Source organism: Schistosoma haematobium, chromosome 1 (assembly GCF_000699445.3).
Source record: "Schistosoma haematobium chromosome 1, whole genome shotgun sequence".
Taxonomy (NCBI): Eukaryota; Metazoa; Platyhelminthes; class Trematoda; order Strigeidida; family Schistosomatidae; genus Schistosoma; species Schistosoma haematobium.
Genome location: NC_067196.1, coordinates 71229400 through 71248618, shown reverse-complemented (window position 1 = coordinate 71248618; position 19219 = coordinate 71229400). Strand labels below are relative to the sequence as shown.

Here is a 19219-nt window from a genome sequence, read left to right as displayed (position 1 = left end):
ACAACATGTTTCAGATGTTGATCACAATATGATAAAATGAGTTAGTGACTGATTAATTCGATTGCCTGGCATCATATTAAATTATAAGCTGAATATGATGACAATTAGTACATAATTAAGTAAAAAAATAAATTACTTCAAATTTCAATGGAAGAAATTTGAGGACGATCTATCAATGTATTCTACATGTTTTCTAGTGCTTTTGTTTCTAGGAAAAAATATTTTTGAAATATACTAAAAAAAGTTATCAGTAGAAAGAGGACTTTCATTCTATAGATCTTCAATAAGTATTTTTTTATTTCTTGTTATAATACAATTCAGTAACAGTGGGTTATCAATGATTTTCTTTATATGCAAATAGTATTTTCATTAGATGGCTATAGTTCCGTGTTTTAATGCCTTCTCATAATAGAACCGGATTTAAGCAGTACAAAAAACCTAACTCTGTGTTAAATGAACTTATGATGGTACAAAATTAACTAAACTAATATTGTGTTCAAGTAAAAGCAAAGATATGTTTGGATCAAATCCAAACGTACTTCTGTAAATTCTTGAAAACAATGTATCCTTCTAGTTTTTTTTTATTTGCATTTACCAATTTACATAAGATTAAGTTTACATCTTCATATGAGAATACCAGTTACCTGTACTTATCATGATGACTTAGTTCATCACGTTTGTAATTCTTAGGCTTATCATGTTCTCTCATATCATTAGCCAGTAATAGCTCCAGACTAGCAGTGGAATTAACAATAAGTGTTTCTATCTATTTTACACTCATCAAATGAGTGTGAATTGTTATCCATATACCACACTGCTTTAAACTTGATATTAACTTCCTTTAAATGGGTTAAGGTTTATTGCCTAATCACTGTAATTGGATATTCAAATATTGAATTTGATGAAAATCAGTATAAACTTGACTAAACAAAATAAATTTACATTATTTTTCTCAAACCCTTATTCGTTTATCTTTTCAACTGATCAATAAAAATCTGCTCTTTCACTACAAGATTTTCCTATTTTACTTTAGTAACTGAAAACTTGCATTCTGACATTCAGAATATGTTACACTCTCCATGAAGACATTAGAATTGCAAACTAAGTAGATTTTCACAAGGATCTTGACAAATGACTAGTTATTATTCAATGATATGAAATTTTAATTGGTAACAATATTAACCAATCTGTTCGAAGATTTGATTTACTAAGAATGATTGGTAATATGAATTTCTCTAATTAATTGTCCCGCGTGGTCTAGCGGTTATGATTCCTGGCTTTCGCCCAAGTGGCCCGGGTTCGACTCCCGGCGCGGGAGAGTTTCCACATCTAACAACACTCGTCTCTATCTGCCCCCAAATGCCCTGGTACGGCCGAGAGTGGGAGAGTCTGCTCTCCCTCTCCAAATGCTCTCACATGGCCACGCGTATACAGCCTCTTCCAGGGAAGTCCTACTCACTGCCTTCTCGTGGCGGGGGGTGTTGTTTACGAAAATGAGAGGACGAAAAGCGAATGTCTGGCGCTTCAACCGGATCCCAAACCAAATCAATGTTGCGCATGGGCTCCAGTATCCTGCGGGAACAAATGGCGTATGAACCAATCGTTGGTCACCGGCTTCCATGGGACTGCATCTTCTCACGATGCTCTACTGCCTTATGGATCAGATCTTCAGGTCGAAGGCTCGGGGTGTGGCTCCCTAAGAAAACCACCTGCTTCGGTTTGGGCACCCGGGCAGTATCACAGCCCTCACACATATCGAATGAGACTTGTGTGGCGCATATGTATTTGGTGCCTCCTTGTATCAATATCTATGTGTTAAAATAAATAAATAAATAATAAATTAAAAATGAATCATAAACTATAACAAATCAATAAACCACAGATCTATGATTGTTTTATCTTATAATACTGAACAATGAATTGCATCCAAATACTAATTATCTTTTAAATTAAACTTACACAATTTACTCACTTGAAAAACAACACTTAAATATGCTAAACTTAGTAATAAGCAAATAAAAGCATATTTATATAAATCTGGTGGAGTTAATGTTGGTCGACAAAGTGTTACATCTATGTTTAATTCAATATTTTTCAATGGATTCATTAAACTAATCAATGATTGTACAATATTTGCAAATGTTGAATCACCATCAATATATAATTCATTTGTTTCATCTTCATTTATTTGTTCATCATGTTTTCCTGTAATATTTCCAAAATCAGAATAATCATATAAAAATAAAACTGACATAATATTAAAAATTGTATACATTACATAATCAGTTATCATAACTAGAATAATTGAAGTACTCCATGTTAAAAGCATTAAAGAATTAAAAACTGCAGATTGTTTTTCTGATATAGTCCAGCTGAAACTTGATAACTTCTTGTATAATTTCTTTTCTTTACGGATTAATGGAACTGTGGGAACCAAACCTCGTTTGAAGGCTTGTATTTCCTTAAACATAAAAAATTGGTAAACGAAAAATGGATTGATTGATGATGTCTGTAAATATATGAAATTTTAAGAACAACTTTCAGTAAGACAATAAATCAAATAACTAATATTGTTCTTCAAAGCTTAGAATGTGTATTCTCTCACAAATCAGTCAGTTAATACTAACCAGTTCATAACCTCAATCTCTAATCTATAATAAAGTATATTAGTCAATAATTTTCTACATAGGTAATAAAATAAATGATGTGGAGTCTTCGTTAACTGTGTGCAATATATGATATAAAGTACCAATATTCAAAGTATATCAAATCATATTTACATTCCAAACTACTATTCGAGGTTTCAGAGATTTACTTTTTCAGTAAAATTATTAATTAATAGTATCATTACTGTTTTTCGGTTAGTTTGTAAATAAGGTTGGATCTATACAGCACAGGATCAACACGTATCACTTACTTGTGAACATCACAGACTTATTTTTGTCACTACTATTTTAGTCCTTATATGCATTACGAAAAAAAGTTGGCAAATTAGTAATTACCTGATGATATCTAATTATTTCACCAAGAACATATTCTAGTACAACCTTGTTATTGCTATTCAGGTTGACAAATCTTTAAATGATGCTATCGATATGAATTACTAGCAAATTATCCTTACTAAAGTGTTTATTTCTCATATCCAGATAATACTGTATAACCATGATCAATCTAATATGTGGGGATTTTGGTAGATAGAAGTCTATCTGAAGTTTGTGCTGATGATATCGTTCAGAAGAACGATGAAAGCTCCACGATCAAACCATCCAGCTCAGAGAACAAAACTCCACCAAAATCATCCACCTGAGCTGCAAATCTTCTCCACCATCTCAATATGTGTGGATATTCTACATTTACTTCAAATACGACCAGGATAGAAGAAAATGATCAATGTCATCAATAAAGCTTTTCTGTGTCAATTGTTCATCATATATCGATTGTGAAGTATCAGGTCGTTGAGTTTGTATTTAGAAACATTGTTAGATTTATCATTATCACATAATTTAAAAAAATTTGTCATTCAATCAAATTCATAAAGTTAATCTACAGCTCTTTATAAATTTTAATATTCTAACTTTACATTGTGTCAAGAATATTCATCTTTATCAGCTTTATTTTTAACCGCTTCATTCCTATAAAATAATAAATACATATATCTTGTCAAATAAAGAAACCTAAGTAAAAACAAGCTGGAAAACTGTCATATCCTAGTGAAGATTAAATTACGAGTAACTTCTGAGACCTATTGATGGACTAATATTATCTATATATTCTTATTGTATAACTATTCAGTAGCTAGATTATATATGTATATTCCCCTTATTATAAGCTTCATTTTCACCTACAGGTTATTATTATACAATTTACTGCCCTTAAATTATACTCAGTTATTTGATTACCGTTTCCCATATTCACAGTCACTTTTTGGCTTTATTGTGTATGAATGTTATTTCCTATCTTATGGTGTGTTGCGGTCTGTTTGTTTGGTATATAAACCTAATATGTCTGAAATAAGTTATTCGCATAGTGGAGGCTGTTGTTGGCATTCTGGACTCAGCTGGATGGGTTAGACGAGCTACGGACCAATAGGACGCTAGGCTGATCAGACTGGTCGGACGTCATTAGTTTAGTACAGTATAAGAGCGAATAATTCGTATTTTGATTGGCGGGCCATAAAGACACAACAAAAGCTATATAAGTACATGATGGTAAATTGGTGTAACTAATAAGTTGCATGATATATAGTGATGTATTTGTAAGATACTTATTATTCAATTATATTTACAACTCACTTGTTTAATAAATTCATCAGTTATATATACATTATCATATGAGTCCTTTGATAGCCAACACTTTTTAAATATAATTGCTTGTATAACTAATATCAACATGGTGAATAATGTCCATACTACTAAAATCCAAGGTAAAATCAATTTCACAACATCAATAGCTTGTACAAAATGATCCATTCTTTGTTGAAGTTTATTTGATATATAATGATCATCATTGAAAATAACTTCTATATTACTTAAATTATCATAAAGTGTTAAATTTTTACTTCCAATCAAATGGATTATTTCATGAAGTTGTTTAGTTAATTCTGTTGTTGTTGTAATGTTCAATGTCTCTTCAAGTACGGCACTTTGTTTTCGGCATAAATCTGTAAATTTTTCTGATGAAACACAAGTATCTTTAGCAAAAAATCTGATAAAACGACATAGACTACTTAAAATTTTAAAACTATTCACACAACTAAAGTAAATATTATTAAAAAAAGCTAAACATTGATTCATCAAAGAAATTTTATCTTCACATGCTATAATTAATGAATGTATCCAACTGGCTTGACTTTCCATTACATTAGTTAATTGTATAATGGAGAAATTAATTTTAAATAATAAGTTTCTTAAGGTATTTCGAATATTGTTAATACCATCAATCATATTTTCTAATTGATCTTTCAATACAATGAATGGTGATTGAGTTAACTTTTTCAATACCATCATATTTGTATTCACTTGTGCTATGATACAAACAATGGAATTGCGAAAATTACCTGAATTATGTAGAAAATTTAAACCAGGTCCATTGAATGATATACCAGTTGCATAGATTAAAATTGCCCAACGTAAACGTGTAGCAATTATATATGGAAATGTTAATAATGTGATACATTGAAAATTTCCAGAGAATGCTAAACCATATACACTTATCAACATGATGTAAGCGCTTAATAATGTGGATAAATGTGGATTTCCTGAAAACGTGATCATAAATAAGAAATATGTTATGAATCCTAGGCTTAATCCAAAAATCAAACCTAAAGTATTTTTTACACATATCTTTTCTATGTTCTGTAATGGTCTCCATTTCTGTTTGTGGCATAATGTAATTCGAATAGGATATCTACGACAAAAATTCCAACATAACTGACATAAATAATACAGTGGGATTAGTAGGCATGATGGTCTTTGCAATTCATATAAAGCTGCTTTTATTTGTTGTTCATCTAGTTTCATTGACTCAGAATATTTATTTTTGAGGGAATAATCTTGTTTATCTTTTCCACTTCCTTTATATCCCTTTTCATGAGTTCGATTTTGACAAGTATTTGATCGATTTTGAAATGCATCGTTCATTCGTCTTGCTCCATGCCAGGTTTCTTCTTCTGTAGGTTGTTCTCTTACCTCCCTATTGTTAACTGTTTCAGAGCTTACTTCTTTTTGATTCATTGTAGTTACTACTTTCAACTTTTCAGCATATTTTACCTCCTCTTTACAAGTAAATCGTTTGGTGTTCTTATCACTCTTTTCATTTGAAATTGCATTATTCGAATTCATACTCAGTGGTGTATACTGGCTAATTAAAGAATTTCTTGCGTTCTTTTGCGATTCACGATACCAATTTGAATCAGCTACATTACGCTTGGGAGATATCTTACTACCTAACTCATTTTTAATTGATATAATGTCACAATCGCTTGAATCTAATTGGTGTTCACAAAGCTTGTCGTTGATTTTCTTCAGTGAAAACATGTTAAGTTGGTTGGTCAAATTAGTGAACAACTATGAATATGCATTAAAATATTATCTTAAATTTCTGCATAACAGAGCTATTTAAAATCAGAAAATCAATAATCATATGTTAATAGAATTTAATTAAACGTTTGAAGTAAACCATTAAATTGATGAGGTGAATTATCAGTCATATTAAAAAGTAGTTCTGGCAAGCAAAAGAGAACAGGCTTCTATGATATAATTTAGAACAGCATAATATATGTTGAACGAAGCGTTTCCTGAACATATTGTGGTGTGTGCCACTGATGTTGACAGATATAAGTAGTATGTATCATCAATCAAAAGTGAAATGTCTGGCGAGAGAAGGTTAAGAAGATCAAAGCAAAAGGAACGAGAACAAAGAATGATTGGTGTGGAAACAAAAGAACATGAAGTCTAAGACGATTGACTGGTATTTACAAAAGGAAAAGTCAAGTTCTTAGACAATTGATTGACATTTTGCAAATGAAGTGTTTACTGCATGGTTCTCAGATTTTAGTAAGATGTTCTGTAATTTTGTGCTTAAATATATTCGATTGTTCCCACTTGTATTCTCGCTCACTACAATAGCGAGTGTAGTGAAAGGAATTTTTCAATTGTTAGTTTTTGAAGTTACTTTAATTGTAGAAGGGATTGAGTTTTGACGGCAAAATCCACAAATTTTTTATAAATTTTAAAATAGTCATTTATATACATTTAGAACTTGTGTAGACTAAAAACACTGGTTCGTCAGTTCAATAGACTCAATGTTCCGACTAAATCGAGAAGTCTGACTTGCTGAGAAACGTTAATCACACATAGCTTTAAGTGAACAGCTACTATAGAAACCACAATAAGATGAAAGAAATGACGAATTGTACGTAAATATCTGGGTTAGAACAAATAATTACTAATGTTACGGTTATTTAAATTTATGATAGGCTACATCAGTTAGACTGATGTGGTATCATTCTGTGGATTATTTATGAGTATTCAGATGGTGCTGGGATGAGAATTTTTCATGGACTGGACTATGGATAATTTTATCTTATACAAATATATTCTTTAATAATATGAATACACGCTAGATAGTGATACTAAGAGTTCCGTTGCATTTTTTCACGAAATAATTGATTTAATTTGTTCCTGTTGATATCATGTGTTTTTTAATCTTACTAGGTCATTTTAGGTATTTACTGGTAGCTAGTAAGAAGTCTTGATCCAGGAATTCCTGCTAATTTTCGCCCGTTGCCTAACATCTCCATACACAAACGGAGAGCAACTTTTATGAAGCTTAACCTCATTCAAAATGGAACGTTTAGGAAAAATATGAAGATAATTTATTTTATTAGACATTATGAACACGTTCTCCCTTTTTCGTGATCATATAATCTTATATTTCTGGAAAGAAATGAGGTTTCAATCAATATAACTATGACATGAACATATTAAGCCATAACAATAACAGTGGTACCTTATTATGAAACTGTAATTTGTATGAAATATTAGACAACATGTGCACTTTAAGATTTTATTTAATAATGAGTGTTATTTTATCTAATAGCTGTATGACTTAGAAACTCGTAAGTTATTTATATACATAGGTACTATTCAGCATTTACTGAATAAAGCAAAAGTTTGGAACAAATTTAACGAACTACTGTATATAAACTGTGAGAAAGTTTCTTTATAAGGTTGCATGCTTTTTAGCTTGTTACTCATTTAACTACTTCAGTAGTTAGCATTTCTTCATTTGTTCTAAAACTGACATTGAGTTACAAGAAATATTGATATCCATCACGTTTAAATCCAAGTGATATGCATAGTATAAAGAAAGGGAATTATAGAAGATATCCTTGTTTTCAAGTAGTAAACCTTGTTATTCATCTATGCACAATTTGTCGACAACAATTTCAAGCAATTGATAAACTATTATGTACTTTTAGTGAATGATGCATTATATCTCTTCTCCAAAATTCTTTTTCTTATCCATTCGATTATCATCTACCAGATGTATACTCATTTGTATATTCTTTCTGTCTAAAGAGGCTACCATAGTTAATCAAAGTCAACGTATATTTTAGTCTGACTTAACAAATTTTCCTAAATTGATTTGAACTACTTATATTTGTATCTAGTAGCAAAATAAATATGTAGACAATTAAGTCAATTTTGTTAGTGAATGAATTTATTTCAAACTGATAATAATGAAAATAACGAATTAATAATAGTAATAATAATAATAATAATAAAATTCACTAGCCATTCTGTTCTCTATTTTTTCCAACTTTATCAATATTCATATTAATAATAATAATGACAACAACTTTGATGGTTACTAATATTAATAGTAAGTACCCTGTTCTCCGTTTGAAGTTAGTTGTGATAGGAAGAAAAAAATAAGACAAACAAACAAAAAAACAAATAGACAGATAAAAACTAAAAACGTTCTCAAACAAAAATCCTTAAACCAAACAAACAAATAATGAAATTTCATTCTTATTTTCTTAATGTATCATTCAATTCAATTATAATCATTATTGTGTATTATACAATATGTCATTGAATGTTTCATTCTTCTTTTGTGACATAATTCCTGATTAAATTGTTTCATCTCATTACATTTTACTGTTTTTATAGTCAGTTGTTATCGAATATCCCAAAGAAAAATATATTTATGGAAACACATTACATAATAATGATATTATCGTAAAAAAAAGATTTTACATAATTTCTGGCAGTTATCAAATCATTTCAATTTATGTTTATACTCTGTAATTTATACTAATGATCATACAATCTAACTGAAACCAAACATATTTGTCTATCAACAACCAATTAATGTTTAGGTTTGTTTTGTTTTGTTTCTTTTTCAAAAGAACCATTTGATTTGTTTATAAAACACAATAAAAGAATAAGAATAATGAGAGAGACGTTTTCATTTGAAAGAAAAAGAGCAGTAAGTAGTGGTCATAGTAACTGTTGTTATTCAATGGATTATCATTCTTAATAAAAGTTACATATTTGTTCATATTTATGTATATATATTTAATGATTTCTGCTTCATGAAATATCAAATTTTTACTTATGTACAAACACGAAGAGGGAAGGGAAGTAAAGAAAGAGAAAATAAAATAAAAACTTGAGGAGTAAAACATGAAGAGTAAATGACTGTTTATGAATTATGATATTGAAATATAGAAGTAGATTTCGTCAATGAACCTGTTGCTGGTGATTTAAAAAATGATAAACTGCTTTTATTGTTGTCGTTACTATTATTATTATTATCACAACCGTCATCATCATTTTCTGTGCATGTATCACCGATATTGCCAGTTGGGATCGTAGTGTCATATTGTGAATGGTGATGATGATGCTGATGATGTTGATCATATTGGACTGGATAAATTGATTTAGAATTCAATGACTCTTGTATACCTAACTCTGTATGTGTATAATTCAGATTGTTCATATCATTGGGAAGATTATAAATTAATTGATGGTTAGCACTATGTAAAATTGATGACTGATCAGTATTTGTTTCTTCATTACGATTTAATAAAGCAGAACCTCGTAAACAATGCATAAACTGTTCATTTTCTAATGCTAAATGCCGATGAGAATGTCGATGATGTTGAATATCTTCATCTGATGAACCAGACAATGAATCAATATTTCCATTATCTATTTGTAATATAGAAGAATTAAAGTTTTTTAATTTATTTGTCCAACTTGAAGGAAATGTAGTATACTGATTTATAGTATTTAAATTATGTGTAAATTGATTAGTTGATATAGGGGTAATATTTGACCATTGATCAGTTAGGTAACATGGTAATTCTGTTTTTTGTTGTATAGATGGCGATAAACTATCATGTTGCTGTTGATGATGTAATGGAATCCTTGAAAATGATGTAACAGGAGTATCATTTACATCTGATGTAGAAAAATCCACTGAACGATTAAATCCGGTATTTGGCCTTCCAGTTGGATTAGTAATAATATTAGGATATGAATGAGATGTATAATTTAACTGATTTAGATTATTATTATCATTATTATTGTTATTATCTTTGTTAGTATGACTGTACCTCAGATTGTTCGGATGTACATCAAATGATAATAAATTATTTGAATTGCTTATATTATTAGATAAATAATTCGAATAATTTTGTGCTTGTGATAATAGCATTGATGAATAATTCGGCGGATAATTTGACGATGAATTCATCATCATTATAGGAACTGTTGCATCATTTTGTGATTGTATTTCATAAGAATCATTATTATTTAATGTGTTTAAATGATCCCTATCATTATTCACAGTATTGTTAGTATTATCATTATTACCATTACTACTACTAGTACTATTATTATTATTATTATTATTATTACTGTTGATTAAATCAGACTCTAATAATCTATTGGCTAATAAATTCATTTTACCATTATTAGATTCTATTGGTAAATTTTGTAGAACAGGATTAAATTCGTGGAAATTACGTTCAGATTTTACATTAATTAAGTCATTATTATTATGATTTATTTCATTTCTGAATAAATGATTATCTACTGATGTTTTATTATTGATTGATTTATTAATGACATAATTCTTATCTATTATCCCATTTCTATTATTATTATTTTGCTTTTGTTGAACACCATCTACACAGTGATCAATATCTTTCGAGGTAGAACATGTTGATGATGATGACGACGATGATATTGATGACATTAATAATGGAGTTAAACGTTTAATAACTGTTTCATCCGATTGTTTTATCGATAAATTTTCATGTATTGAATCATATTTTCCTGGTATTGTTTGTGTTAAATCTAAAAATGAGGAAATGGAATAATCCACACAAAAAAAATTTTTTTAAAGATGAAATTATTCACGAGAGAATATATCTACAATGAAATTTATTAATGGGGTTTTGTAGCTTAAGTTGATGTCTTTGGGAGTGACATAAAAACAAAAACGGCGAGACTCTAATTTATAGATGAGCCAATCAGAAGCATGTTAGAGATTTCGAGGTTACGGCGCCAACTTCAGTGCCTAATGCTGACGTACGACCGGTTTACAGGGGTTTTCATGCAAAACGTGACAACTGGTCGGCTGCAACAAACAAAACGGCGAGACTATAATTTGTGGAGGAAACAATCAGGTATAAGATAAAAGATCTCGGATTTTAGCACGAAAGTTTTTCATTTATTTGGCTAAATAGAATTTCGGCATTATAGCTGATGTCAGTTCGTGATGAAAACCCAGTATATAATTCCTAAATAGAGCGAATTACGACAATCAGTGCGAACTGGATTATTGTTGTGACTTTAAGTTGTGGTTGATTTATACCCTGTGCTAATTGTTCTGTCCTTGACTGAAGAGATTAGAGAGCAGAGTATTTATCGATCGATTCAATGACACGTAACCACTTACGAACGTAATGGACGACCTAGAGTTCCGATTGGTTCCACTTCCCTGTCTGTCCCAGCCAGTTGAGTCCAGAACGCAAGTCACAGCCTCTGAGAGATGAATCATTGTATTTCAGACACACTCTATTTATATACTAACCAAACATACCACATCGTACCATAAAAATGGAAAACAACATTTTGTACAATATTCAACAAGTGAACAGATATCGAACAATGGGAAATGCCCATTTAAAGTCCAAGGACACCATTGGACTTAACATGATAATTATTGGTCTATTCCTCCGCATCCACAACAATTATAAAAGCACCAGTAACACTGGCTGCATCCAGGTACTACAAAATATACGGATGATTGCAGAGCACACAGACTCATACATAGGCTTGGTTATGTGCATCGCGTCGTTATTCACAGGTGGCATTTTGTGTACTCAACAACCGGAGTGCACACAAACAATATTGGAGCTACGTAGTCGAGGCTGAAAGAGCTTTTGTGACCTTATCATGGTTCCAGAGACCGACTATTCTGTAGCCATATGGGTGATTTCCTCTGCTGCATGCACTACGATTTTAGAACCTCCGAACCTCTTTCTTACCTTGACAAGTTTTTGAACCACATATAAGAAGTGTATCCACTTTATTTCTTCGGTTTTGTATAATATACTTTTACTCTATAGTGACTGTTTGCTGATTGGCTGGTGTTTTTCAAGGTCACTTTAAATTCGTTCATAGGTCGTCCATAAATTAGTCTCGCCATAAAAACTTTGAAATTAAACTATCCATTATCAAATAAACATTTGTGGATATGAACAGTGTCGTCAATAAATCAACTGCTGGTCGCATATTTTACCAACTGATGATAATGTATTGCAACTAGAGTTATGAAAACAGACGACATAGTTTGAAGAAAACTTAAACTGGAGAAACAAATTTATGTGATAACTGTAATGACGCAACACGATGTTCGGATATAAATACTTTGATAATGGATAACAATATAAATAATTCACGGCACAGGTTGAAACACGTGTTCTGGGTTCTATTGCTAGCCACCATCCATCTCTGCTTATGATACTTGTGATCTAAAACAATATTGAGGCAATCCGCACAGGATGCGCATATGCTAAAGGAGACTGATTAATTACAGAAATTAACATTGAAGGGAAGATTCAAACAACCAATACAAATAAACTCATAATACTGTTTTTAAATTGTGTCTTTTTCATTAGAGTTTAATTTATCATTAGAATATCATCAGCTAAATGTCATATCAACAGATCCAAATGAGAATATTACTCCAACACTTACAGTGTATGTCATCTGAAATTTACAAAATCACTTATTTTTATTACTACTTTCAGATTAAGTGTCTTTCTTCAGCTTCAACAATTTACAGTATTCATCTCGGTTCACAGAGGAATATAACATATCCACCTTTAGTTTTTGATTTTTCAGTGTAATCTACAGTGACATGAAGTAGTGATGATGGAAATTTATGTTTCAGCTAAAACGCTTCATTGTGTAGTGCATTCGTAACTTTACACATTTTTTTCAGTTCTAATATGCGTATTTTTTACACTGACATTGGTGAGCCATCAACTGTTATTGTTTATTATTCCTAATTACACAAACATGTATATTCCGTATATGATGACCAATTCACTGATTCATATTTTCTTCTGTTCCTTCCCCATTTCCACACTCTTTTATGATAGATAAATGCGATTCTATGGCTTGGATTAACCATATTTTCCTTCACGCCTCCTTGAAAACAACTAAACACCTATATCAATAATGTACTAACAGCTGGATATTTCAACTTACTTGTTGGGATTTTTTCCCTTCAGTTGATCCTTTTTATTTGCTTTTAAACAGGAACTTCATCATTTTCCTATTGGTTTTTACGGAGGATATGAATCCATGAATAGTAATAGTTCTATATTTCTAATCATGCACTAGCCATTGATACGATTTGTTTACATTACCTAATAGAGCAGAAAAATCAGTCACATTTTGAAAATAACGAAGTTTTCTGTTCATAAAGCAACTATTTTCTGGTTGGTCGAGGCTTTTCCAAGAAAAATGAAGTGTATAGGCAGATATCTTTGTCAGCTAACTTGATCAATACATAAAGTAGTATGTGCACATTCCTTGTATTGAGTTAATCAATATTATTATCTTTTATTGATGAACAGTTGACAGGAATATATGCAATAAATGGATTCATCTCATTGTACTATAATGTTTGTTACAAATCCGTTTATGTTTGTAAAAGATAAAAATGGTGGAAAGTAAAATTAGTTCTGGTGGGTATTCTATAACATGAACTATGCAGAAACAAAGACTCTATTTGGTAATACATTTGAAATGAAAATAAAATTTATGGAAAGTTGAATAAAAAAATAGAAAAGCAATATTGACTTATTTTATGAAGACTGATTGATTATTTATAGAATATTATTAAATAGCTAGTGATTTACCTGTGCTCACTGTAGGGGTGGAGCTGAATGGATTCAAACAATGACTTGGGTTTGATGGAAATGAAGGGTTATGATTTGACAAACTTGATGAATTAGTTCCATTTTGAAGGACTTTATTGTTGCACATTTCCCTAGTATTGTCATTTATATTTGACCGAACTTTTGTCGAAGATACACCAGATTGAAGATTGAAATAAAATTTCTGTGAAGTTAGTAAATCAACTCGTGTATCTAGATTCCACAAATCAGATGAAAGCTTGCAATCAAAATTTTGATTATGTCCAGGACTTTGAGGTAGTGTGACAGATGATGAGTCATATGTTTGTGGAGTGTAAGCACATTCGGCTTGTTGCTTCGGCGTTGAACTTATTGACGTGTCACTGATTACTTCGTCTAAAGAATTAGGTCTTCCATCTGATATCCGACAGTCAGTTCGTGTTGTATTTGGATTTGCATTGACGCTGTGACTACTATTTGCAATATTAATGCCCGAATTGACTGCAGCAGTAAAATTACTGCTCCCAGAAGACACTAAACCAGCTGCTGCAGGATGTATGGCGGCTGCAGCAACCAAACTGGCTGGCCAAAATCGATTGTTTGAAGGTCTAAAACATGAAAATGCAAATAAAATATAACTATAATGGACCACTTTTGAATTATAATTCGGTTTTCTCTCGAAACAGAGTGTTTACTGAGATAACATCGACCTGATAAATTTGTTTATTTGATGGTCGTAATAAAAACAGAAATAGACTACTGGTTTTTTGTCTATTCATTCACTTCAAAACCCTAAAACGTGAAGTCAAGTCTAAAACATTTATTTGATGGGGTTAAGAATGTACCTTCACTGCACTATGAGCATCATAAACCATTAATGTTTTGCGTTTTTGTTTCCGAACATTAACAGACTGCCTAATGTTGGATCATGTTTGTAAATACAATTGAATCTAAAAAAACAAAGTAAATACCTAATAACGTGCAACAGGAGTTATACTGCTAATTAATAACTCGTTCTGCACACTAACTACTAACAACCTGTAGCGAATGACACAAAGAGCCACTTTGAACAAGAAATAGCTGTTTGTAAATTTTAAAATCCCCCGTTACAACTTACCACACACACTCATTTGTAAATCTCAACAAGATTCGACTAGGTGCTGAGGAATTCTGTAATATCTGTTTTGGGTCGATAGTCCGAGCTATTCAGTAATTGATTCTTAGAAAAAAATAAATGTGATGGTCAACAGACGGCACTGTAATTTACGTGAAGATCGACTGGGATGACATTATTTTTATCTGTCAAATGAACTACTCATTAGTAGTTTATATTTTATGAAAACTATTTGCAAAGTCAACCAATCTTTCAGGTCATTAAGTTATCAGCCTCGTTACATTTCTGATATCCTTTCTCAAAAACTATGGGTCAACGATTAAAAAAAGGCCTGTACTAATATTAAAGTATGACTCATGTATGCTGTACTGTTCAATTCCCTTCCTAACGTTTTTCTCAACTTTCCAACATCCTGAACACTGTATACTATGTCAATATTGTTAAACATATTTCATTCCCGGAAGTTAAAAATTCAGACAAATGATTTCTAGTTTTATTCAAAACTTGTTATGTATTTGTATGCACATAGGCAATCGATTATATATATATATACATATGTATACTCCACTTTCTGGTTTGAATTTTCTGATAGTGTTTGGACTTTCAATGATTATATTCATTCTCCTCTAGTTTTAATTGACTAACTAAGCGTAAATCAATAAGATTACAAGGTCATATGTAAGTAAACGTTGATTATTTATCTGTCTATTTAGTTACTTAGCTATCTGATTTGATTGCTACTTTCATAATGTTCATATTAGTCATAACAATTTATGAATGTTATCGTTATTACTATTATTATTATTATTATTATTATTATTATTATTGTCATATACATTATGTCGATGATGAACAATTATATGCTAAAAAGTAATGCACTATTATTCTTAAAATATTCATCAGTTTGTGCACCACTATGTGATAAAATATGAATAATAGGTCGTATTAGTTACGCGACTATGTTTGTGTGCTTTACAGAATGATAGATGACAAAAAATACGAGATTTTCATGAAAACCATTATTACTACTACACGAATTGTTTGTTATATTTTCATGTGAATATATAGATTTTCAAAGAAAGAACTATTAGATAATGATTTGGTCTGAATTTATCAAACATTTTATGATTGTTAACTGTGTAATTTTCGGACAACCATTTCAAAACTAATCATAAGGGGAGAAACGGTTGACAACTTGGTTCACTCATGCAGAGACTATTTCATAGATAATAGGCACGCAAGTGAAACGTTTGAAAATATGCTCTCGTAAAATAAGGAACACCCTATTCCTCATATTAAGCAGATAAACGAACGGGACAATATATAAAAGTAAACGGAGTGTTGTCTACAAACTGCAGTGCATAAATTACAAGAAACACTGTGTTAGACATATTGGATACTTGTCAAGCCTTCATCTCTGCTGATTTAGACACATGTAGTCAACAAGGTTGCAGAAACTATGCAGATCAAACAAAGCAAAAATACGGAAACAACCCTTTTAAATTACAAATGATTTCACCGTGTCGAATTCGATTAAACTTTTATTGCAGATCTTAATTTATTGTGTTTAGTAATCTCTGTTTTTGGTGAACCATGCAATTTCTCACCTACAGACCAATAAATCCATGGATCGCTACTGTGAGTGAGTACCCTGTCAGCTTGATTAATGAAAGGAATTAAAATAAAGAAAACTGACAAATATATATCTTTAATATCACTGAAAGATATTAATCAGCATACCTGCTTGTTGCAGCTTTTTTCTTCTTACTAATAACATGTGATTCATTACAACCCATGGAATTGGACAGTCTATCTGATGATCCATCTACATTATTACAATTATTTCCATGTGGTGCAAAATTTGACGAATCTAGCATTGGTTGTAGAATACGTCGTCTTGCATTGATAAACCAATTATTTACTTGCAATAACGTTAAATTTGTTTGGCCTGCTATATGTCTTTTCTCATCTTCTGTTGGATAAGGGTGCTGCAAATAAAAGGCGATAAATACATTAGAAAACCTTAATATCAAACTCACTTGGAACATTTTTACTCAGCATTATATATAGCATAATTATTACTTATGTCTTAGTATTTTTTTCTTTGAATGGGAGTTATATTTGTTTGTCAAAGCCATTGCTAAGGTTATTTACATTCATTTCTTATACCCTGTAACTACCAACTAATGGACAGTGAATGGTTGGACAGCTTAATACCCAAGTTTTACACTACTAATACTCTATCAATCCACTGTACTAAGTATAATAATCCTAGCATAATTGTGTAAAAACAATACAATAGTCAGTTAATACAGAAGTTATCTTAATGATGTAGGAAAGTATAAGGTAACAAAAGAAGAAAAAAAGTTTTGTCTGATTTGTACACATATATTCAACTATACACATACATATATATACATATATGTGTACAAATATGTACATATAGAATGGCGTACACCTGTTGATTATCTCAGGCTTAACACCTAATTGTAGAACTGAATATGGAAAAAAAAGAATAATAGAAACTGTTTTATAGAATCAGCAGGACAAAGGTGAAAAAATATTCCAGCTGTTCCTTTCACTAATATTTATTTGCCAACAATGACCTTATTGTGTGGATTATATATGGTATCTTTTTGTATTCCACATCATTAAAACTAAATTGTGGAAGTGGTGGAATTTTGTTAAAAAACAAAGTTCTTGTCAACCCTTTAATAACTGAATATAATTTTGACCAGACGAAAAACTATCATTGTGTGATTATTGAGATTGTTAAGTTTTTGATTAAGATCATGAATCCATTGCTTTCAGGTTTTCATTGTTGGTCTAACGTTAATTGATTCATGATCACAAACAAAAGAAAAATTGTTGGCAATCAACAAAGATCAGTAATTACTGATCAGTGATTACTGTCTATTTATTTTTGTCTCAGTAGTATTGAACGTCTATTATGAAATCAACCTTTTCAGACTGTATAAAGATCACTATAAATAATTGACAAGATATTGACAAATTTGATTCAAAACAAGTTTTGTACAACTGTTCACCACCCAGTGATCAATCAATTGTGAATACATCTCAGTCCTACAAGAGATCAGTTGCAGTCCGGATAACCTAGTGGTAACATCTCTCACTGTAAAGCTGGATCACACGGAATCGAATCCGTTAGAGAGCATCAGTTCCATGAATATTACAGATAGACTTTGCTGACGAGTGCCAAATAGCAAGAAATCGTGTTCTCAGGGTTTTCTATTGAATGCCTTCAACCACCAACTTATCTGAACATTTAACTTGTTGAATATTATTTCTTAGAATTATTATTTATGATTCAAATAGTATTCATGAATTCAGTCAAGAATTCATTAGAGCAAATTATCTGAAGGGGTTTTCAGGATATTTTAGTAATTTCAATTGAAGCTAGACCACAATAGGATGAAACGAACGTCCAGCGCTTCCAGGTTTTCCATGGTGATCTTCAATTGACTCATGATCTCAATTATTGAAATTAGTAAATTATCTTTCAATGTAACTTAATGACACTTAACATCCAAAATAATGAATAAAAAAACTTAATTACATTTATTGTATGTGAAAATTATATTTGAAATAATCTCAGCGATTGAAATTTAAAATAATTCCAATGTTTCGTCCAGCTAGCATGTCTTGACTTCTTCAGGGTAATAATCAAAATCCATACAAGTTAGCTAGACGAAACGTTGGAATTATTTAAACTTCAATCGCTGACATTATTTCAAATATAATTTTCACATATAATGACTTCTCTATACTTGGCTCCCAATTTCTGTCAAACTATTCGTTCTAATCATGACGAATATTCGTATAAATTAATGACATTTAGTTTTAATTATTATAACTTTGTTTTAACAAAGAAAGAAAAAAAAAGGTTTATCATAATAACCTTAAGTGGGATTATATACAATAAGATAACATAAATTCATTATTCTTCATGAATGATACTTTCTTCTAGGAAAAGTGTTTCAACACATAATAAACTTTGAATATCTTTATATATGCTTATAAGTTATTATGAATATATATGGGTATAAAGGTGTGAAATCATTTTCCATATTGTGTAAATGAACTAATAGAACAAATAATTACAAGCAATACTATTAATAAAATAATTAAACAATAAG

At 30.7% G+C, this 19219-nt stretch overlaps 1 protein-coding gene across 1 annotated transcript in view; it reads right to left on the bottom strand.

Annotated features, from left to right (window-relative positions):
- The window catches only part of DCST2_1 (DC-STAMP domain containing 2), an 87704-nt gene that overhangs the window by 2386 nt on the left and 66099 nt on the right, over positions 1-19219 (bottom strand). Inside the window, exons 8-12 of the mRNA XM_012938717.3 lie at positions 16803-17050; positions 13952-14556; positions 9258-10871; positions 4293-5986; positions 1973-2509 (exon numbers count right to left, since the gene is read on the bottom strand). Coding sequence (XP_012794171.3) covers positions 1973-2509; positions 4293-5986; positions 9258-10871; positions 13952-14556; positions 16803-17050 — 4698 coding nt within the window. The remainder of the gene's footprint in view (positions 1-1972; positions 2510-4292; positions 5987-9257; positions 10872-13951; positions 14557-16802; positions 17051-19219) is intronic.